The sequence below is a fragment of the Leopardus geoffroyi genome, chromosome E1, assembly GCF_018350155.1.
Source record: "Leopardus geoffroyi isolate Oge1 chromosome E1, O.geoffroyi_Oge1_pat1.0, whole genome shotgun sequence".
Classification (NCBI taxonomy): Eukaryota; Metazoa; Chordata; class Mammalia; order Carnivora; family Felidae; genus Leopardus; species Leopardus geoffroyi.
In genome coordinates this window covers 22,642,547-22,664,768 of record NC_059330.1, presented here as the reverse complement: position 1 = coordinate 22,664,768, position 22,222 = coordinate 22,642,547, and the positions used below count along the sequence as shown (strand labels likewise).

General features: G+C 48.4%; 1 protein-coding gene across 1 annotated transcript; it reads left to right on the top strand.

The window, feature by feature from the left end:
• Positions 1 to 944: 944 nt before the first annotated feature.
• On the top strand, positions 945 to 21,089 carry RAD51D (RAD51 paralog D). Its single transcript, XM_045488127.1, has 10 exons — positions 945 to 1,273; positions 1,605 to 1,666; positions 1,882 to 2,000; positions 10,329 to 10,410; positions 10,641 to 10,775; positions 11,283 to 11,378; positions 14,768 to 14,858; positions 14,980 to 15,050; positions 17,250 to 17,414; positions 17,558 to 21,089. The coding sequence occupies exons 1-10, from the start codon at positions 1,192 to 1,194 to the stop codon at positions 17,639 to 17,641; spliced, it is 987 nt and encodes a 328-aa protein (XP_045344083.1). The 5' UTR covers positions 945 to 1,191; the 3' UTR covers positions 17,642 to 21,089.
• Positions 21,090 to 22,222: the final 1,133 nt, after the last annotated feature.

Sequence of the window (22,222 nt, the reverse complement as noted above, 5' to 3'; positions counted from 1 at the left end):
CCGTAGGAAAACCGACACATAACTCCGGGAGTGGTTAGAGTGGCTTTGCACTCACATGTGGATTTGTCCACTCTAAGTCCCGCTCTGCACCTACAGGTTGTCTAAACCTCTGGCAAGTGACTTCACCTCGCTGAGCCTCAGTTTCCTCCTCTGGGAGATGGGGATAAAAACAGCAGCCGCCTTATTGGATTGTGAGGAGTTGTAAAGTTGTTTTATGTTTCCCAGAGGACGAGGCAAAGCAAAGGATATTTTAAATTTTTTTTTTTTTTCAACGTTTATTTATTTTTGGGACAGAGAGAGACAGAGCATGAACGGGGGAGGGGCAGAGAGAGAGGGAGACACAGAATCGGAAACAGGCTCCAGGCTGTGAGCCATCAGCCCAGAGCCCGACGCGGGGCTCGAACTCGCGGACCGCGAGATCGTGACCTGGCTGAAGTCGGACGCTTAACCGACTGCGCCACCCAGGCGCCCCTGCAAAGGATATTTTAAAACGCCAAATCATATCTTCTGTGTTCCAAATCATCAGGGTTTTTGTTGTTAATTCATCCCCCAAAAGAGAAAGTGTTGTTTCAAAAATAGAGCCGCAGATGCCCTCTCTGCTGCTTCTGAGCACCTACCATAGAAATCTGTAATTACCCGGTATCTTGGACTCCTCTTCACTGTCCTCCCCGCTAACACGTAGGTGCCTGAGGGTAGGGATGGTCCTTCGGGTGGAACTCCGGGGCCCAGCGTTTAGAACAGAAGCCGACGCCCGGGGGCGCGCAGCACGACCTGCGCGCGCGCCCCCGGAGGCGGGTGGAGGCGGGTGGAGGCGTGTGCGGACGCGGGGCGTGGCGGGCGGAGAGCGGGTCCAGTCGGCAGCGCGCGGCGGGCGCCGGGGAGCACGGGGGTGGAGCGTCGTGGGGCGGGGACCTGGGGACTGGGGGCCGGCTCCCGCCCCAACCGCCCTGTCGCCGCGCAGCCAGCAGGTGGCGCTGCAAGCCAGGTCCTGGCGCCTGGACGGCGGAAGCGCGGCGTGGCGCGAGCAGCTGGGCTGAGGCGCGGGGACCCGGCGGGGCGCGCCCCCTCCGCGCTGCCGCCTTGCGCCCCTTCTCGAGCAGGGTGCCGCCGGGCGAAGGGAGAGGGCCCCGCGGAGGCCCGCGGGACGACCAGCCCCGAGCCCGGCGTTACCCGGACCGACCCCCAGGGAACATGGGCGTTCTCAGGGCCGGGCTGTGCCCGGGCCTCACCCAGGACACGGTCCAGCTTCTGAGGAGCCGCGGGATCAAGACAGGTGACCGCGTGCGCGCCACCCAGCTGGGCACAGCGCGGACTAGGCGTACCCGGGAGGGGTCCTCCCCGCACCCCTGTGCTCTGCCCCGCACCGCTCTGCAGAGCCTCGGGAAGGCGGGAGTGGGGCCAACCGAGCCTCTGGGGAGGGCAGAACCCCTACTGGGTGCCAGGCGCCCCGCCAGGCCCCACAGCTCTGTTCTGTCACGTAGGCCGCCTGGGACTGCCTGCCCCGGGGTAGGACTGTCACCTCGCTTTACAGAAGAGGAAAAGCCACGTGTGGGAAACCCGGCGCCTCCCTTCCTGCCAATCAACCACGTGTGCTTTGTTTTCAGTGGTGGACCTGGTTTCTGCAGACCTGGAGGATGTAGCCCAGAAGTGTGGCTTGTCTTACAAGGTGAGCTATCTCCACGCTACAAACTTGGGTGTCTCTAAATGCTCAGCCCTGAGTCAAAGGAGCAAAGGGCTCCCAGAGATTGATAACTGGGGTGGCAGCAGCGTATGAGACCCTGGGATGCCCCCTCCCTTGGCGGGTCATTGCTGTGTGCTCCGGGCTGCTTTGGGTTGAAGCGATCCAGGCCCCATCTTGAGTTGCCCCCGCCCCTTTCGTAGGCCCTGGTTGCCCTGAGAAGGGTGCTGCTGGCTCAGTTCTCAGCTTTCCCCTTCAATGGCGCTGATCTGTACGAGGAACTAAAGACCTCCACAGCCATCCTGTCCACTGGCATCGGAAGGTTTGTATTTGGGGAGGAAGGTGAGAGGCTGGAGGACCGGGCTGCCTCCGGTACCACCTTTCACTCTTGAATCTAGAGAGAGCAGGGTTTTTCAAGCTGTGATGAGGGCAGCATGGGCAGATGGCCAGGACTTCTGAGTTGTCTTACCTTATGACAGGGTTTCTTGACTTCGCACTTCTAATATTTTGGGATTTGTAATTATTTGCCCCAGGGCGGGGGGTGGGGGAGTGTCTGTCCTGTGCATTATAGGATTTTGGGCAGCATCTCTGGCCTCTATTCAATAGATAACAGTGGTACCTCCCTTCTCCCCATGTTGTGACAATCAAAAATGTCTCCAGATGTTGCCAAATGACCCCTGTGGGGGCACAGTTGCTTCTGGTTGAGAACCACTATCCTATCACACAAAATGTCAGTATTTCATTATTATTCAGCAGATCAAAGCAGTTCTTCTCTGGCCCTGCTTCCCATTTCACTGAAGGACAGGGCAAGGAGCACATGAGTAGCTCAGTCGGTTGAGCGTCTAACTTCGGCTCAGGTCATGATCTCACTATCTGTGAGTTCAAGCTCCACATCAGGATTTCTGCTGTAAGTGCAGAGCCTGCTTCAGATCCTCTGTCCCCCTCTCTCTCTGCCCCCTCTCTCACTTGTGCTCTGTCTCTCAAAGATAAAACAAAAAGGATAGGGCGAGAGAACATGGCAAGACTGACACTCATTGAGCGCCTCCTGCGTGCCAGCCACTGACATTAGGTTATGTAATCTCTTCAGTGACCTTGTGAGTTAGTGATGATTAAGCAAGCTTGAGTTTAGCCCTAGAGATTGAGGGGCGTGGAGTGGTGGGAAAAGCCCTGAGATACTTGATCGGAGCCGGGTGTGTGCCCCATACCCTGCAGCAAGAGGGGCCAAGGGAGCTTCTGTGGAGTAGTTATATTCTGCTGCGTGGTCTTGGAAGGGAAAGAGTTGGAAGACCACAGCCAGTTTCTGGCCGAGGGAGTCTGACCTCTTTCCTGGCCTGTTCGTGCAGAATTTGATGAGGAACTCTGCCACCAAAAAGGTCTCTGGATTGGTTTGGCCCTTGCTGTTTCCCTAACACGTTCTCTTGGCAAGATTCATACAGCATGGTGCTTGTTCCTCCTGGTTGGTGGTCCGAGTCTCTTACCCCTCAAGCACCGACTGCATGCCTACTAGGTGCCAGATACATGCGGATTATAGGTGTCCCAGTATGGCGTGGCTCCTGCACTTAATGAATGTGTGGTGTAGTGGGTAGATAGGAGAGCAGGTGAACAGAAGAGAGGTGTACGCAATGTGTGGAGGCAGCATAAGGAGGGAGCGATTCACCGGAAGCAGACCTGGCCTCTGGGCTTAGAGAGCTTAGAAAAGCAACACGGGCAGAGGAAGCGTTTAGGGAGAAGTCAAGTCATAAATGGTCAGGACTGTGGCTGCAGTGGGGTGTTGTAAAGGAAATCAGAGGGGCACCTGGGTGGCTCAGTCGGTTAAGCATCTGACTTCGGCTCAGGTCATGATCTCGCTGTCTGTGAGTTTGAGCCCCGTGTCGGGCTCTGTGCTGACAGCTCGGAGCCCGGAGCCTGCTTCGGATTCTGTGTCTCCTTCTCTCTCTACCCCTTCCCCACTTGTGCTCTGTCTCTCTATATCAAAAATAAATAAATGTAAAAAAAAAATTTTTTTTTAAAAGAAAAGGAAATCAGAGTGGTTCTGGAAAGTTCTGAGGCAGAGGCAGGCTGTGGGCATTGAGGAACGTACGGGCCTTCTCTGAGTGCCTACCAAGAACCCGGCACCATGCTAGCACTCCACAGTACATTATTTCCTTTGTTCTCCACGACCACCAATGGACACATCACAGGTAAAACCACCATTGGCTAGATGAAGAGACCGGAACTCCGGTTAAGTGACGTGGGCAAGTTCGCACAACTAATAAGTGGCAGACCAGGCCCTTGAGGCCGTACCTGTCACACTTCTGACTCGGACTGCTCTGTCCTGTTGCCTGCCTCCAGGAGGGAGGCTGTGATGTGAAAGTGAGCTGTGGGCACGGAGGCAGAGGTGTGCAGGGTGGACCGGACTAGGGAGGCTCGCAGGAGAGAGGCCAAGACCGAGATAGTAGCGGTGGAGTGCGTGAGTCCCATGGAGAGCAAGTGACAGCAGGAGACGCATTGAAAAGATGCGCAACAGGCCTTGCTACCTGGTGGGATGTGGCTGTGAGGAATCAGATGATAGGCTGGGTTTCTGCCCTCCTCACAACGTTCTCTGGACAGTTAACGGATGGATGTAACTTTTAAAAGGGAGGTGGGGAGTTCTGTTGTCACGCTGAGGAAATGCTTCATTAACCCAAATTAAATGAGTTTCTTTGTTGTAGGCCATCTCAGAGCCTGATGTGCAATGTCAGTCTTTACAAGGACAATAGAGAGTGAAGTGGACCTTGTAAGAAGCTGTATTGACTGGGGGAGACAGGTGATTCCCTGAAGGCTGGTCTCTCTGTATCTCTGTATCTCCAAGGCTGGAGCTAGGTCTCTCTGTGTTTCTGTATCTCCCTCGTTTTAGAGTAAGACCTTCAGGAAATGGTGAGGTACTTAGGTCATGTTGGAATGAACGGCCGGAAAAGAAAAGACTAAAAGCCAATCCCAAGGGAAAGGGGGAGGCTAACTCCCAGAAATCACTCGGATTCAAAGCAAGTCGTAAGAGCAGGGTGTGCTTCTGCTGCACCAGGCAGGCGGGGCGAGGTGTCTCTCTCTGTCGTCACATGCCCCGAGTTAGAAGTGCTCGGTAGGAGAGTCCTGTGGGCAGTAGGAGGCATGAAATGAAAACACAGGAACACAGCTAAGAAGTCAGCGGAGAGGGGGATTTGAGAATTCCTTATGCAGCGTGGTCCTCGTGGCCAAGAATGAGGTTGATTCTTGTCTGGAGAGTCAGTACCAGTGGTTTAGCCCAGGCTACACGTTAGAATCAAATGGGAGGTTAAGAAAAATTCTGACTTAATTACTCTAGGTCAGTGGGTCCCACACATGTCTGGGCATTAGAATCACTTGGGGAATCTTTAAACATTCCAAAGCCCATGCCTCCTGCAGACCTATTAAATCACATTCTCTGGGGATGGGACACAGGCATCAGTAGGTTTTTTTTTTTTTTTTTAACACTTTTTGTTTTTTTGTTTGTTTTTTTTTTTAATTTTTTTTTCAACGTTTTATTTATTTTTGGGACAGAGAGACAGAGCATGAACGGGGGAGGGGCAGAGAGAGAGGGAGACACAGAATCGGAAACAGGCTCCAGGCTCTGAGCCATCAGCCCAGAGCCCGACGCGGGGCTCAAACTCACGGACCGCGAGATCGCGACCTGGCTGAAGTCGGACGCTTAACCGACTGCGCCACCCAGGCGCCCCACACTTTTTGTTTTTTAATGTCTATTTATTTTTGAGAGAGAGACACAGAGCATGAGCGGGGGAGGGGTAGAAGGAGAGGGAGACATAGAATAGGAAGTGGGCTCCAGGCCCCGCGCTGTCAGCACAGAGCCCGACTTGGGGCTTGAACTTCTAAACTGCGAGATCATGACCTGAGCTGAAGTCAGATGCTCAACCAACTGAGCCACCCAGGTGCCCCAGGCATCAGTCGTTTTTGAAGTTCCCAGGTGATTCCACTGTGCGGACAAGTCTGGGAACTGCTGACAGAGGCCTCTTTTTCAAAACTCCTCTGGAGACTTTAATATGCAGGCAGGATTGAGAATCACTAGTCTAGCCTAGTGGTTTTCAAACATGCGCACGCATCCAGACCACCTAGAGGCCTTGTTGAAATCAGATACAGTCTCCAGTTTCTGATGCAGCGGATGTGGGGCAGGGCCTGAGAATTTGCATTACATACCAGTTCCCAGGTGACCCTGTTGCTGCTGGTCTGGGGACCATACCAGGAGAACCGCTGCCGTGATGGAGCTAGGGATTGTCTGGTCCCAGCGGGAGAAGCCACAGGCTATTGGAGTGGTGATAAGAGCGTTTTGACTGGCAGGGACGTGTGCCTATAATCATGGAGTCCTTGGAATCGAAATAGATGGGGTATTTACTGAGGTGATGCTTGGAGTACACAGGAGGGTCAGGGGAGGTCTTCCAGAACCTTGCAGAGTGCTGGGGCCTGGGAAGGGGTTTGCAGGGCTGGGAAAGGGATGCATGAGGTCAGGACATGGAGCCATTAGTATGGGCTGTGGTGTAGATAGAGAAGCTTCAGCCCACAGGTCAGGCAGGGAGTGGAAAGTGGTTAGTGACCTGTTTCATCATGGTTCAAGGACAGGATGTGGATTAGGAATTGGCTGTGTCTTGAGTTTATCCCAAGGCTTCTGCAGCCAGGGTTTTGGCAATATAGGAACTAATTGGTACTTTTCTATCACTTGCTTCTCTGGGAACATTCATTGTTCATCTCCTGTGTTTCTGGCACTATGCCAGTATCGGAGCCTAGTCCTTGCCCGTGGGTGCTCTGGGCCAAATGGGGAAGACAGACAAAAACAAGCACATAGAAAATAATTACCAGCTCCTAGAACTGAGTGAGTTCAGCAAGGCCTCAGGATACAAGATCAGCACATAAAAATCAATTGCATTTCTGTATACTGAAAATGAACATGTGGAATTGGAAAATTAAAACATAATACCATTTACAGTTGCCCCAAAGAAAATGAAATACTTGGGTCTAAATCTAACAAAGCGGGTATGGGAGCTGTATGCTGACAATTCAAACTTGCTGATGAAAGAAATGAAAGATGACCCAAATAAATAGAGAGACCCACTATATTCGTGGATTAGCAGAGTAAAGACGGCAATTCTCCACAAACTGCCCTAAAAACTTCATGCAGTTCTTACCAAAGTCCCAGCGGATTTTTTTTGATGGTAGAGATAAGGCTTATTCTAACAATTAAACAGAAAAGCTAATGATGTAGGATCACTAAAACAATTTTAAAAAGATAAAGTTGGAGGAATCAGTCTGCCACATGCTAAGGCTTACTGTAAAGCAGTAATCAAGACTGGTGTGGTATTGGCCACGCAAAAGACACAGATCAGTGGAGTGGCGTAGAGAACCTAGCAGTACACTCACAGATGTGGCCAACTGATTGTTGACAAAGGTCCAAAAACACTTCAGTGGAGGAAGGATATAATCTTTCAACAATGGTGCTGGAGCTGGTGGGCATCATGGGGTAATAAGTATCCCTAAACCCCTCATCTCACACAAAAATTGAAAATGGATCATGGACTTAAATGTACAACTGTCAAGCTTTTATCTTTATTTTTATTTTTCAAGATGTTATTTAAAGTAATCTCCGCACCCTACGTGGGACTCAAACTCACAACCCCTAGATCAAGAGTTGCACCCTCCGACTGAGCCAGCCAGGTGCCCTAAGACTGTCAAGGTTTTAGAACAAAATATAGAAAATCTCTGGAACTAGGGTGAGGCAAAGGGTTCTTGGATGTGACACCAAACGTGTGATCAATTAAAAAAAGGTAAAATTTTTGGGGCGCCTGGGTGGCGCAGTCGGTTAAGCGTCCGACTTCAGCCAGGTCACGATCTCGCGGTCCGTGAGTTCGAGCCCCGCGTCAGGCTCTGGGCTGATGGCTCAGAGCCTGGAGCCTGTTTCCGATTCTGTGTCTCCCTCTCTCTCTGCCCCTCCCCCGTTCATGCTCTGTCTCTCTCTGTCCCAAAAGTAGATAAACGTTGAAAAAAAAATTAAAAAATAAAAAAATAAAAAAAGATAAAATTTTTAATCAAAAAAATAAAAATAAAAACTAGTCAAAACTTAAAACTTCTGCCCTGCAAAAGAGGACAAAAAGACAAGCTATAGACTGGACACAGTATTTGCAAGCCACATATTCAACAAAGGACTTGCATCTAGAATATATAAAGAATTCTTAAAACTCAATGGTGAGGGGCACCTGGGTATCTCAATCGGTTGAGCATCTGACTCTTGATTTCAGCTCAGGTCATGATCTCTCACGGTTCATGAGTTCAAGCCCCATGTCGAGCTCCACTTCGGTCTCAGCACAGAGCCTGCTTGGGATTTTCTCTCTGTCTCTCTTTCTCTCTCTCTCTCTCTCTCTCTCTCTCTCTCTCTGTCTCTCTGTGCCCCTCTCCCACGTGTAGACACAAGTTTTCTCTCTCCCAAAATAAATAAATAAACTTAAAAAAAAAAACTCAATGATGAAACAATCCAGTTAGCAAATGGGCAAAAGACATGAACAGATATTTCACCAAGGAGGACATACAGGTGGCAAATAATCACATGAAAAGATGTCAAACATTATTAGTTATGCAAATTAAAACCACAATGAGGGGCACCTGGGTGGCTCAGTCAGTTAAGCGTTTGGCTCTTGATTTCGGCTCAGGTCATCATCTCACAATTAGTGAGTCCAAGCCCTGTGCTGGGCTCTGAACTGACAGTACGGAGCCTGCTTGGGGTTCTGTCTCCCTTTCTGTCTGCCCCTCCCCCACTCATGATCCCTCTCCCTCCCTCCCTCCCTCTCTCTCTCTTTCTCTCTCTCTTCTCTCTCTCTCAAAAATAAATAAATAAGCATTAAAAAAATAAACAACAAAACAAAACCACAGTGAGATATTACTGCACACCTACCAGAATGGCTACAATAAAAAGTAGTGATAGCAGCACCTGGGTGGCTCAGTCAGTTAAGTGTCCCAACTTCGGCTCAGGTCATGGTCTCACGGTTAGTGGGTTTGAGCCCTGCATCGGGCTCTGTGCTGGCAGCTCAGAGCCCGGAGCCTGCTTTGGATTCTGTGTCTCCCTGTCTCTCTGCCCCTCCCCTGTTCATGCTCTGTCTGTCTCTCTCAAAAATAAACAAACATTTAAAAAGCAGTGATAAATACCAAATGCTGGTAAGGATATAGAGAGACTGGATTACTCATACATTCTTAGTGGGATAGTAAAATGGCATAGCCACTCTGGAAAATCGTTTAGTAGTTTCTTATAAAATTAATATATGCTTACCACACAACCCAGAAGTTGTATTCTTTTTTTTTTTTTTTTTTTTTTACATTTTATTTTTAAGTAATCTTCATACCCAACGTGGGGCTCGAACTTACAACCCCAAGATCAAGAGTTGCATGCTCTACTGAGTCAGCCAAGCACCCCCTAGGAGTTCTATTCTTTTTTTTTTTTTTTTTAACGTTTGTTTATTTTTGAGAGAGAGAGACAGAGTGCGAGTGGGGGAGGGACAGAGAGAGAGAGGGAGACACAGAATCCGAAGCAGGTTCCAGGCTCTGAGCTGTCCACACAGAACCCGATGTGGGGATTGAACTCACGAACTGTGAGATCATGACCCGAGCCAAAGTCGGATGCCCAACTGACTGAGCCACCCAGGCGCCCCTAGGAGTTCCATTCTTACACATTTATTCCAGAGAAACAAAAACAGGTTTACACAAAAACCTGTACACAAATGTTCATAGCAGTTTGATTCATAATTGCCCCAAAGTGGAAACAGCTAGAACAGACTTCAATGGGTGGGTGGTTAAACACACTTGGTACATCCTTACCATGGGCTCCTTCTCAGCAATGAAAAGAAACGGCTATGGATACAACAACTTGGATGGATCTCAAGGGAATGATGCTGAGCAAAAGAAACCAGCCACAATGGCTGCATACAGTGTGATTCTATGTCCATAACATTCTTGAAACAACATGATAGAGATAAAGAACAGATTGGTGGTTTCCAGGGGTTAGGGGAGTAGGGGTTGAATGGAGGGGTGTGGCTATAAAAAGGTGGCTATAAAGGGAGCCTTATAGTGATGGAGACATTCTGTGTCTTGATTGTGGTGGTTGCATAAACCACGTGTGATACGATTCCATAGAACTGTACGTGCACACACATAACACTGGGGATATCTGGATAAGCTCTGCAGATTGCACTAGGGTCGCCTGGCGATGTTATACTGTGGTACAGTGTATCTTACAGTGCAGGAGGCTGCCGTTAGGGACAGTGAGGCGAAGGGTACATGCAACACCCCTGTACAATTTTTTTTGTGCAACTTCCTAATGAATCTATAATTATTTCAGAGTTTAAAGGAAACTCACAAGGGACTGAGATTCAGATCAGGAAGGAGGACCTTTTGATGGGGCGGCGGAGACCTCTGTGGGGAGTGATCTTTAGGCTGAGAGTGAACAGATGAGGAGGGCCCAAGCAGGATCTTGTAGCCGTGCCCTCTTTCCCCAGAGATGTTCAGATCGTCTGGGCAGAACCAGTGCTGGGAAGGAATGTCTTCCTTTTCTTCTTGGTTCCTACTCCCCTCTGTTCCCTCCAGTCCCCTGGGTTGATTCTCATCCTTCCTCCTCTTCTTTCATCAGCCTAGACAAACTGCTTGATGCTGGTCTCTACACTGGAGAAGTGACTGAAATTGTAGGAGGCCCAGGTAGCGGCAAAACCCAGGTACATGTGCGGCCAGCAGCCAGGAGGACAGGGGGAGGTGGGTGCATAGCTCCGTATCCCTGAGGGAGCTTCTGCCAATGTGCTTGTGACTCAGAACTTGGAAGAGAGAGGATGGGTGATGAGGAGTGGGGCTTGAACTTGGCTCGATCGTGTCACTGGGATTTGGACAGGATTTGGTGGGGAGTTCTCATTTTGGGGGCTCAAGTTCTCCCAATGCCTTGTCTTTTCAGGTATGTCTTTGTGTGGCTGCAAATGTGGCCTATGGCTTGCAGCAGAATGTTGTATACGTTGATTCCAGTGGAGGACTGACAGCCTCCCGCCTCCTCCAGCTGCTTCAGGCTAGAACCCCAGATGAGGAGGAGCAGGTAAGGGGTAGGAGGGTTGAGTTCCTTTGAGGTTCTGACACAGAAAGACCCAAGTATCCCTTATACTGCAAGAATTATGGCCATTTGGATTAATAGTCATTTCTATTAATACTTCCTGTACTCTTCAAGCTTCCCCTGTTATGACATTATCCTAGCTGGGATGCTACCGCACTGATCTCCCAGGTAATCCAACCCCTTGCACACCCTAAGTCATGGCTGGCAAACACCCAGAATCTGTGTTTCCTTCCCATTGCTTGCCCTCAGCAGACGTTCCTAACCAGACCTGCCAGTTGTACTTCCCCGACTGCACTCTGACTTGGCTTTGTAGGTCAGCACCCGGCAACCACCAGTGTGAGAACTGGCCCAGTAGACAAAGCCCATCTGCCATCTTGGACTTGAGTCCTTATGTCTAGATGCGTCTGCTCAGGTTTAAAATCCCTCTTTAACTTGCTTGATTCCCTGCTCCCTCTTATTGAAAGCCCCTCCTTCTCTTTCCCACCTCTTTAGGCAGGAGCTCTCCAGAGGATCCAGGTGGTTCGTGCGTTTGACATCTTCCAGATGTTGGACGTGTTGCAGGACCTCCGAGGCGCTATGTCCCAGCAGGTGAGCCTGCTGTTCTGTCCCTTCCTGCTTCACCCAACTTGCCAGGGCGATCTGTATGTGGGCAGGTGCCCTACGACAGACTGTTTGGAAATGCAGATGTGCAATCTGGTGACTCCAGCTGTGCATGCCACTTCCAGGATGGGACTCCTGAGTGCTAAATCCATTCCTGAGTACCTCATTGTTTATACGCCCATCTTTCCCGCTAAACAGTAAGACCCTTGAGTGCAAGGATCATGTCATACTCGTTTCTGCATTCATTCCCCCACAGGATCAGCTAGGATTACTTCCAGCTGCAAGTGATAGAGTCTGCCTGACAGACACATGAACCTTGAGGACATTTAATTATCTCACATGAGTCTGGAGGTTGGCTGGTCCACAGTATCAGGGCTCTAGGTTGGTGTGTCTGATTCTCTTGCTCTTTCCCCTCATGATTGCAAAGTGGCTGCTATAGCTCTAAGCCTTATGTCTTCACACATCAACCCCGGTGTTCAGGGCAGTAATAGATGGCCCCTTTTCTGCACTTCTCTCCTTTTATCAGGAAAGAAAAATCTGTCTTCAGAAGCCACTAGTAGACTTTGCTTTACATCTAGTTGGCCAAAACAGAATTTTATGTGTATCTCAGACTAGGAGTTGGGCCCACTTTCCATGATGTCAGGAGATTTCTGCCCAGTACCTGAAAACCTTCAGAATCCTGTTAACAAGGAAGAAGAGTTTAGAATGGCATTTGGATTGGTACTGCACTATACTTGCCTAGGTACTTAGGATTTGGTGCCCTGATTTATGAGCTACTAGATTTAGAAAGACATCTTAGAATAGCTCAATTCATTAAAAAAAGAAAACAAAAGAATAGCTCAATTCATGTTAAACTCTGACCCCAAAGCATAATATGTGCATGTAAAGTAAATCATTTTTACAAATTTCAGAATGTACTGAACAGATACTTGCCATAGGAGCCATTGCTGATTATGACCCATGTGTGTTGAGACATGAAGTCAAGTAGCCTTGATCTAATCCAACCCTCTATTTTTAGAGATGACAGTGAGGGCCAGAGAAGTTTAGTAAGTTATTTATAGTCACCACATAATAAGGATAAGAACTAAGCGAATAACCCAAATCTCTCAACTCCCAAGTCAAATGACTGTATTTTTTACTGGAAGACCGTTATGATAGTATATATCCTATTATTGTATAATAAATTACATAAATTTAATGACTTAAAACAACACATGTTTACTACCTCACAATTTCTATGGGTCAGGAGTCTGGCACAGTTACCTGGGGCCTTTGCTTAGGATCTCAGTAGTCTGTAATCAAGATGGCAGCTGGGCTGTGTTCTTATCTGGAGGCTCAACTGGGAGAGAATCCACTTATAAGTTCACTCAGGTTGTTGTCAGAATTCATTTCCTAGTGGGGTCCAGTTTCTTGCTGGCACACTGCCCCCTGTTGTCTGCCATGTGGCCCTTTCCATAAGCAGTTCACAGCATGACCACTTGCTTTCAAGACAGCACAAGAATGAGAGCAACACGCAGTCTCATATAACATAATGTAATCTTGGGAGTGATGTTTCATTACCTTTGCCGTATAACGTAGCCTAGGCAAGAGAGTAACATTCCAACACCTTTGACACTGTATTAGTCAGAAGCAAGCCATAAGACTCACCCGTAGTTGGGGGGAGGGGATTATATGAGAGCTTGTACACCTGGAGGTGGGGGTCAAGGGGCTGCTTTAGGTTTTGTCTGCCACGGATGACCTGGTAACTCCATAGTTGCCAGCAGTGAGAGCCTGGCTGTCCCCATTTTAGCCAGAGATTTCAACCTGCTCTCCCAGAGTGAGGAAGAGTTAAGCTGATTTCAGCTTTAGCTTCTCTTCTGCCGTCTTCTCTTAGACAAGCTGATGGCCGAGAGTCAGAAACTGGAAGATGAACGAAGACATGCAAAAGACAGGCCAGATAATGCTGAATATCCAAGATCTGGTCGGCATGAAGTGAGAAAGAAAGCTGTAGAAACAGAATCAGCAAATGACTTGGATATAAGGAGTAAGGGAGGTTAGGTCCAAGATGCTAATGCTTGTGTAAAGACAAAAGTTTATGGTTTTAACAGATGGCTGTCTGTATAGTCTATATTTAGAACCACTTCAGATGCGGAAGATGAGGCCCTAGAGGCATGATGATCTGGAAGGAGACAGTGAAGTAAAGAGAAGGCTAGCCCTTTAGCACAGGGAGTTAGGAATTTGGGGAGTAGGAAGGAGAGGGAGAAGAGGGACCTGGAAAGATGGTGGAGGGCTGGCCATCAGGAGAAAGATGGCTGCTAAGAAAATTCGGGACTGGAGCACCTGGCTGGCTCAGTCAGTAGAGCATGTAACTCTTGATCTCAAGGTTGTGAGTTCGAGCCACACATTGGGTATAGAGATTACTTAAAAATAAAATCTTAAGGAGTGCCTGGGTGGCTCAGTCGGTTAAGCATCTGACTCCTGGTTTCAGCTCAGGTCGTGATCTCACAGCTCGCGGGACTGAGCCCCACATCAGGGTCTGTACTGACAATGGTGAGCCTGCTTGGGATTCTCTCTGTCCTCTCTCTCTGCCCCTCCCCTGCTCATGCACTCTTTCTCTCTCTCTCAAAATAAGTAAATACACTTAAAAAATATAGTAAAATCTTAAGGGGTGCCTGGGTGGGTCAGTCGATTGAGCGTTCAGCTCTTGATTTCGTCTTGGCTTGTGATCCCAGGGTCGTGGGATCGAGCCCTGAGTTGGGCTCCACATGAGCATGGAACTTGCTTAAGATTCTCTCGGGGTACCTGGGTGGCTCAGGCAGTTAAGCACCCTACTCTTGATTTTGGCTTAGATCATGATCTCACAGTTTGTGAGATCAAACCCTGTGTGGGGCTCCGTGCTGAGAGCTGGGAGCCTGCTTGGGATTCTGTCTGTCCCTCTCTCTCTCTCTGCCTCTCCTCTGTTCTCATGCTTTCTCTCAAAAGAAATAAACATTAAAAAAAAGAAAGATTCTCTCTCTTCCCTCCTCTGCTTATCCCCCTCGCACGTGTGTGTATGTGCTCTCTAAAAAATAAGATAAAATAAAATAAAATCCTAAAAAAAGAAAAAGAAAATTCATGGCTAGGGCTATAGAACTTGGAACAGGGATTTCGCAAATATATTTTGGTATATCTGTGGTGTCCTTTAATTTAAAACCTCTCTCTCCACCCAAGTCTTCAGTAAAATCTCTCATACCTACATAGGAGGTGGGGTGGGGGGACTGAAAGTCCGTGAAACCTGCACAGCTAATATTTGGGGTTGGGGAACTTACTTCTTACCAGTTCCGGATAGAGGAGCAATCTTGTCCTGTAATGGACACCCCCTAGAGACTAACTGGTTCATGGCACCTGCTTCTCCCCAGGTGAGCAGTGCCTCAGCGACTGTGAAGGTGGTGGTTGTGGACTCGGTCACTGCCGTGGTCTCCCCACTTCTGGGAGGTCAGCAGAGGGAAGGTAAGAGGTGTGGCAGAGCCCACAGTCCGGGACATGACCTTGCCTCCCAGCTCTGAAATCCAGTCCCCATCCAGCCTAGTCCCGGGTGCCCTGCTGCCCTCGCCCTTTGCTTCTCTTCCAGGTTTGGCCTTGATGATGCAGCTGGCTCGAGAGCTGAAGACCCTGGCCCGGGACGTTGGTGTGGCGGTAATGGTGAGGAACTGGGCTTGGCCAGCTTGCTGCTTTTGTGTCTGATCCCAGGGCTTTGCCAAGGGGGCACATGAATTCAATTTCTAATTCAGTTTCTAGGCTGTTTACTTCCCTTAAATGGCAACCTCTGAAACCCGAAAGTGGCCCTTTAGGAAAGGGTCCTGGCCCAACTTCCCTGGGTCATCGAGCACTGGATTTTGATGGGATTGGACGTAAATAGCCAAGGGGTCAAGGACAGTCTTGTTTTTCTTTTTACTTTAAGACAGGTTTGTTCGGGTATAATTCACACAGAGTAACTCTCTTCTCATTTAAAGTTTGGCTAACAGATACTAATGTATCCAGTCTTGTTACCCTGGCACAATCAAGATCTCGACTATTTTGGTCACCCCAAAAAGGTCACCCAGCCCCAGACAACCACCAATCTGGTTTCTATCTCAATAGTTTTGCCTTTTAAGTCTGCCTGCTTCTCATAGGGCAAAATAGTTAAATATAGGAATCAAATTTGCAATAAATCTCCACATCCACAGAAATCATATTAATATTTTTGTATATCTCCATAGGATCTTTTTTCTCTGCATATATATCTATACGTTTAACCAGCTTTCCAACTAAACTGTAACCTTGTTTTAAAAAAAAAAACTCAGGGCACCTGGGTGGCTCAGTTGATTAAGTGTCTGACTCTTGATTTTAGCTTAGGTCATGATCACACAATTTGTGGGATCGAGCCCCATATTGGGCTCTGTGCTGACAGTGTGGAGCCTGCTTGGGCTTCTCTTTCTCCCTCTCTCTCTGCCTCTCTCTCTCTCTCATAATAAATAAAATTTTTTTAAAAAAACTCATTCCATTTCCCATGTCTTTAGATGTTTTAAGAATGCCATTTTTAGCAGTTATATATTTTATCTAATACCTAGGTTACAGGGGTCAGCAAAGTTTTCTGTAGAGGGCCAGACAGTAAATAGTTGAGGCTTTATGGCCATACGGTTTGCCTCACAACCACTCAACTCTGCCTAGATAGCATGAGAGCAGCCATAGACAATACTTGAGCAAAAGGGCATGGCTATGTTCCAGTCACATTTGATTTTCAATAACAATTTTGGGCCACATTTGGGTATTAGTTTGCCAGCCCCTTGTATACCATAATGATCTTGGGGCCTGTAGGTCATTCCTGGTTTTCCTCTTATTTTAAGGAAGACGCCAGTGAACAACACGCTGATACCTAAATCTCTTTGCACATTTCATATTATTTCCTCGAACTCCTGAAAGTATATTCCCTGAGTCAGGGTTGCATGCATTTTCTTTTTCTTTTTTTTTTTTTTTAATGTTTATTTACTTATTTTTGAGAGAAAAGGAGCACACACAAGCAAGGGAGGGGCAGAGGTAGACACAATCTGAAGCAGGCTCCAAGATCTGTGCTGTCAACACAGCACGACAGGGAGCCCGATGGGGCCATGAGACCATGACCTGAGCTGAAGTCAGACACTTAACCAACCGAACCACCCAGGCACCCCAAGGGTGCACGCATTTTTAAATGTGTAGATGCCAACTAATTTCCAGGGAGGTATTCTCATTTCTACACCCACCAGCAGTGTTCTTGAGTCCCAGGGCCTCCCTCTCCTGACTTTAGAATGCACGTGATCACCTGCTTGTGCCTCTGGCTCAGGCAGTGGGGACTCGGTGACGAATAAGCCACACCCCCTGCCCCTGGTTGGTGTCTGGTCGGGAGAATCTTATTAAGAGGATGCCGTGAGGCTCAGGTCGCCTACCTATGACTATCCTGGGCAGAGTAGAACGGACTGACCAGATTACGACCTCCTTTTCAAAGCTCCCCCAACCTCCCCACACACAGAGGCACTCCCTGACACAAAAGGCTGGGTGGACGTGGTCTCAGGATGCCTGTCTGCTGGGTCAGGGAAGCCCGCCGCTGGCTTCCCTTCAGCAAAGTGCAGACAACTCTGCTTTTCCCAGACACATGCCCCATCACCTTCTGTCCAAGTCCAGCCTGAGGCATTGTGATTTAATGGAAAGAGTTGAGCACAAATGAGGACCCACGGTTCTTAACGCAAGACCTGCTGTTACTAACTTATGGAGCCTTGGGGAAGTCATTTCTCTGTGCGAGGCCTCAGTTTTCCCACTTGTAGAATGAAGCAGTAGGAACTGATGTCCTCTACACTTGCATTAAGTCTTTGATGCTTTCTTCCCCAGGTGACCAATCACATGACCCGAGACAGGGACAGTGGGAAGCTCAAACCTGCCCTTGGACGCTCCTGGAGCTTTGTCCCCAGCACCCGGATTCTCCTGGACATTGAGGAAGGGGCAGGGATGTCAGGCAGTTGGCGCAGGGCCTATCTGACCAAATCTCCCCGTCTGGTGAGCCAGCCCCAGGGGAAAGCCAGGAATCGGCCCAGATGTCTTATAGAGACATCTTGGATGCTGAGACCCTGCAACCAAAGTGGCCACCGGCTTGGGCTGCTTCACTCAAAAACTTACCCTTCCCTCCTGTCTTCTCCCAGCCAACAGGTTTCCAGGAGATGGTAGACATTGGAACCTGGGGGATTCCAGAGCAGAGCCCCACGTCACAGGGAGATCAGATGTGACTGTTCTACTGATTGGGAAAGGGAGGGCCATCATGGGCCCCCCAACTCTGTGCACAGTAACACCTGCTGTTCACTGCCATCCAGCGCTTGGGATTCCAGTCGAAGCTCTTGGGCTGGACAGAAGAGGCATCTCTGTTTCCGCAGCTTCTCTTTCTGTGGAAACAGAGCTACAGGCGAGAGAGGTGCTGTGGTGGAAGGACCCAGAAATCCATGCCGGTGCCAAGTTTTCTTCCTTGTTTCTATCATGTATGTTTCCAGTGGGAGCTGAGTTCACCCTGGCTTAGGGCATTTCTGAAGAGGCATGCTAGTAACTGAGCAGAACCCTGTGTGTCATCGTTGTGCCTGCACTCCATCCTTACACAGTGACTGAGCCATGAAGCCTCCGGCTTGCCCCCGCTTCTGTTTTGTTTGTTTTTGTTTGGGGGTTTTTGGCCTCTGTTTTTCCATCCGTAAGATGGAGCTCCCCTAGCTTTGTCTCTGAGGTACTAGGTGGAAGTGCCCTTGTAAATGCAAAACCTTTATCTATGTCATGTTCTGAAAAATACAAAGACGAAATTCCCTGAGCCCCAAAGCCACCTAATTTCCCCCCAGAAGGTTGTTTTTCAGTTTCCCCTAGTGAGGTTCCAAAGAACGGTTATTCCTTTTTTCCCTCTTGCCGATTTGGTTTCACACACCTGCATGCATCACCATGACTAGGTGAGATTGTGAACTCCCTGCAGTCCCAGGGATATAATCTAACAGGAAGGGAGGATGTGACCACAGTGAATCCAGCTACTTGTTTATTATGCACGGTGCCTTGCAGGGCCCCTCTACAGTATAGAGTAGCCAAAGGTGCTGAACCATGGCCTTGCCCATAAACAGACAGAGGAGAATTTGCACAGTAAATAGAGCCAGCTGGGAAAATTGATGCTGGCGTAAATAATACATGGCAAATCTAGTCCTTTATGCAGAAATTCATTGCCAGTGGCTCCGAGATGCAATATAATTACCCTTCTCTTCCTGCCAGCTGTACCACAGCCTGGTGCCCTAGTGTATGAAATAACCCCCCTGTCTGTTATTGGCACTGTGGCCATCCATCTGAGGGCTGTGGCTGGGGAGGGGGGGGGGGCAGGGGGTGGTGAGGAGGACGCCAGGGAAAGAATAATAAAAGGCAAAGTAGAGAAATGATCAGAATTGTTTACTGACTACATTTTTTAAAGGAAAGTCGCCTTTCTTGGTTAGAGAGCCTGTCATGTAATTAATTAGTTGTGTCTTGGCTGCAGGAAAAGGGGGGTCAGAGTTACAGGGGGAAGCTAGGACATTAAGATGATGAACGTAGCCGAGGCAGAAGCAGGAAGCGTGGAGGACCGGGAACGAGCAGCACGCTGGCTCCGGGGTATCTGCCTGAACGAAGACAGGATTGGTGAGCCTAAGATGAGGGGGAGCCCGGCACTGCTGCTTGCAGAGAGGACCCTGGGAGAAATTAATGTTCGGTATCCTCACACCATGAGGGGCTGGCGCATTTCTGCAACCATAGCAGGGAAAAATACGTTAAGCTAGGAGTTGCAAATCCCTGCCGCTCCTGACATTTGGGCATTTTGAGCCCACAGAGGTAATTTCTGCACAGCGGTCTCCCCAATCACTCAAGGGTTCTTTTTTTTATGGAACTCAGGAGTCCAGGTAGTCACGACCAACCAGAGAGGGAAACTGAGGCCCAAAGAGGAGGAGTGATGGTCCCATGGCAGAACAGGAGCGGGCACCCAGGACCCCAGAGACCTTTGGGTCTCCTTGTTACCTTTAGTTTCCCATCTGCATACTTCTCTTCCCCTGGACAATTCACTGCAACTCAGGGTGCCACAGTCATCACCCAGGTGGCCTCACTGGCCACGGGAAGCTGCCCCATTCACTGCTGCTCCAGACCACCTTGTGACATTCCTGCAGGATCCCGCCCCCCCAACCCCCAAGCTTGCTTCCTCCCTGGATCTTGCTGTCAGACCAGGGCTTCACCTCACCCTGCGTGCTGCCACTGCACACTCCATTCTGGGCAGGCTGCATGGTGCGTTGGCCTAGCAGGCCTCGGGCCGGGCTGGCTCTTCTGCCCAAGTGCCTTTTGCTCCCTTTGCTTATGTGTCTGCTGTGTCAGGTGCACACTCACCCTGATATCCTCCCTTTTTTATGCAGCAAGTATTGTCTAGATAGACATCATAACCCCTCTCTGCCTCTCTTTCTGTTCACTTGTCTGCCCACAAGCTCAAGATCCATTTTAAGAGCCCCCATGTCAATTTTCCTTTTGTTCTCTGCAGTCTGGGAGCTCAGTAATGGTTAACTATATGAATGGGTGGGCTCTAATGCATTTTAAAGATGGCAAATGAGGAACGCAGGGATGTTTTTCTCTAGATCTAGATAGTCATTGATTCCCCAGAGTAGCTTTTTATAGAGCTTTCTACGGAGGATTCTTGTATGTCCTGGGTTTGATATTAGAAAAAAATTAATGTTGAGTCCCTACTCCGGGCTGGCACTTGATGACTTTAAGTCAGTCACCTGAGCCCCCAGGGACTCTCAGGCAAAAAAAGGTCCATGTCTCCTTGAGGCTGCTCTCCACTGCAAGTAACAAAACCTGGCCTAAAGAGGCTTAAACAATAAGGACATTATCTCCAGTTGCAAGGAGTCCGAGTTTGGCTTGTTCAGTGGCTCAGTGTGAAGGGGTATAAGGCCTCTTTCATTTCTCCACTCTGCCTTCCTTTTGTGTTGGTTTTGTCTTCAAGCTCATTTTCCTCATTAAATTCTGGATGTGGCCATTCTGAGCATCAATCCAGACATGACAGTATCTACAGGCAGGAACCCGGGCCTTGGGTCCTTTTACGAACCAGGAAAATTCAACTTCCGGCCAGAGCAGATTTACCTCATACCTTAGCACAGAATTGCTTTCTTATAGCCCACACCTAAATCATGGCAAGGGAAATGGGTCTGTGATTGGCCCAGACCAACAAGAAAATAGCCTTAGGGCTGGGGTCAGGCTTCTCCTAAGCACATGCTGTGGCCTTCTGGGAAATGGGGGCACTACTAGAAAGGAGGGAGTTGCATGGAGGAATTAGACATCCGGTGGGCAGCCCCAAGTCCAGAAGGCAAGTTTTTCAAGGCTCTCATGTGCTTAGGCCCTTTGTACACATCTCACTTAGATCTTAGAACAGACACCCTTCTAGCATGGGGAATCATTTCCATTGTACAGACAATAGGAGCCCAGCAAGGCTAAGGACATAAGGCTAATAAGTGATAGCAACAGAATCCAAACTCGGGTCTGTCTCATTCTAAATTCTTCTGTCCATCCTCATGCTGCCTTCAGCTGTGAATATGTAAACGTTTTGATAAAACTCTTTGTTGGGGTGCCTCACTGGCTCAGTCGGAAGGGCATGTAGCTCTTAATCTAGGGGTTGTGAGTTTGAGCCCCATGTTGGGTGTAGAGATTACTTAAATATAAAATCCTAAAAAAAAAAAAAAAAAAGATTATTTTTCATATTTTGCCCAGAGAGCAGCCAAGGCTATATACATCCTGAGCTCTTTTCAGCTTAGTTCACCATAAAAAGCTGGATCAGAGATCTACTTTATTAGCTTTTTCCAATTTCCCCTAGGGAATTTACAAGAGGCTGCATGACTTAGACTCCTTAAGCCTCAGTTTCATCTGTGAAATGGGGAAAATAAGACCTGCTGCTTATAATTGCTTTAGGTTCATATGGTTTACGTAAAGCACTGAAGACTTTTCCAGGCCTATAATGGGACTTAACCTCATATTATTATTATGAGGCTTCTGATGCCTGGGAGATAATTAGTGACAGCTTCCTTCTGTCCGGGCAAGGCCAGCTTCAAGGAAGTATGACCAGTGCAGTTGCACAGAGCCCTGTGCTTATATTCTACTGTTGCCATCCTGAAATTCTTAATACTTTTGGAACAAGCATCCCATATTTCGCACTGTGCCCTGCAAGCTACATAACCAGTCCTGTCCCCAGCAATGAGTAGAACTCTTGTACTAGCCCTTCCCTTTGGAAAATACCCTACCACTGATTTCTTAGGGAATAACTCCCTTAGAGAGTTACCTCCTATAGAAAAATTGGTGTTAACATCTTGTGTCTTATCTCTGTTCCATTCTGGGGTAATCTACATGGCCTCTTTCAGAAAGGAATACTTTATACTTTACATAATTTACTAGGTTCAGAGAAGTTAAGAGGGGGCTGATGAAGTAGAATGATGATTTGGGGTCTTGGATAAGGAAAAGATCCAGGTTCAAAATGCTGCGGGGCTCTTTCTGGCCAAATTACTCAGGCAAGGTAAGGTGTCTGTCTCGTTGGTAAAATCTATGTTGTGGGGGAATTATATTTTCCTTATTGGTAAAATTACATTGTCTCAGGGGAATTTAACAGATAATCTATGCAAAATGCCTTCCATAGAGAGTCTGGCACCTAGTAGGTGCTCAGTCACCATTAATTCTTTCGGCTCTTGCCAGAAGTAACAAAATCAGGGCACTAGAACTTACAAACCATGCTGCTACTAATAAAAGAAATAATATGATTTATTTTTTCACTACTGTTTTGGGAAAGGCATGTGCTT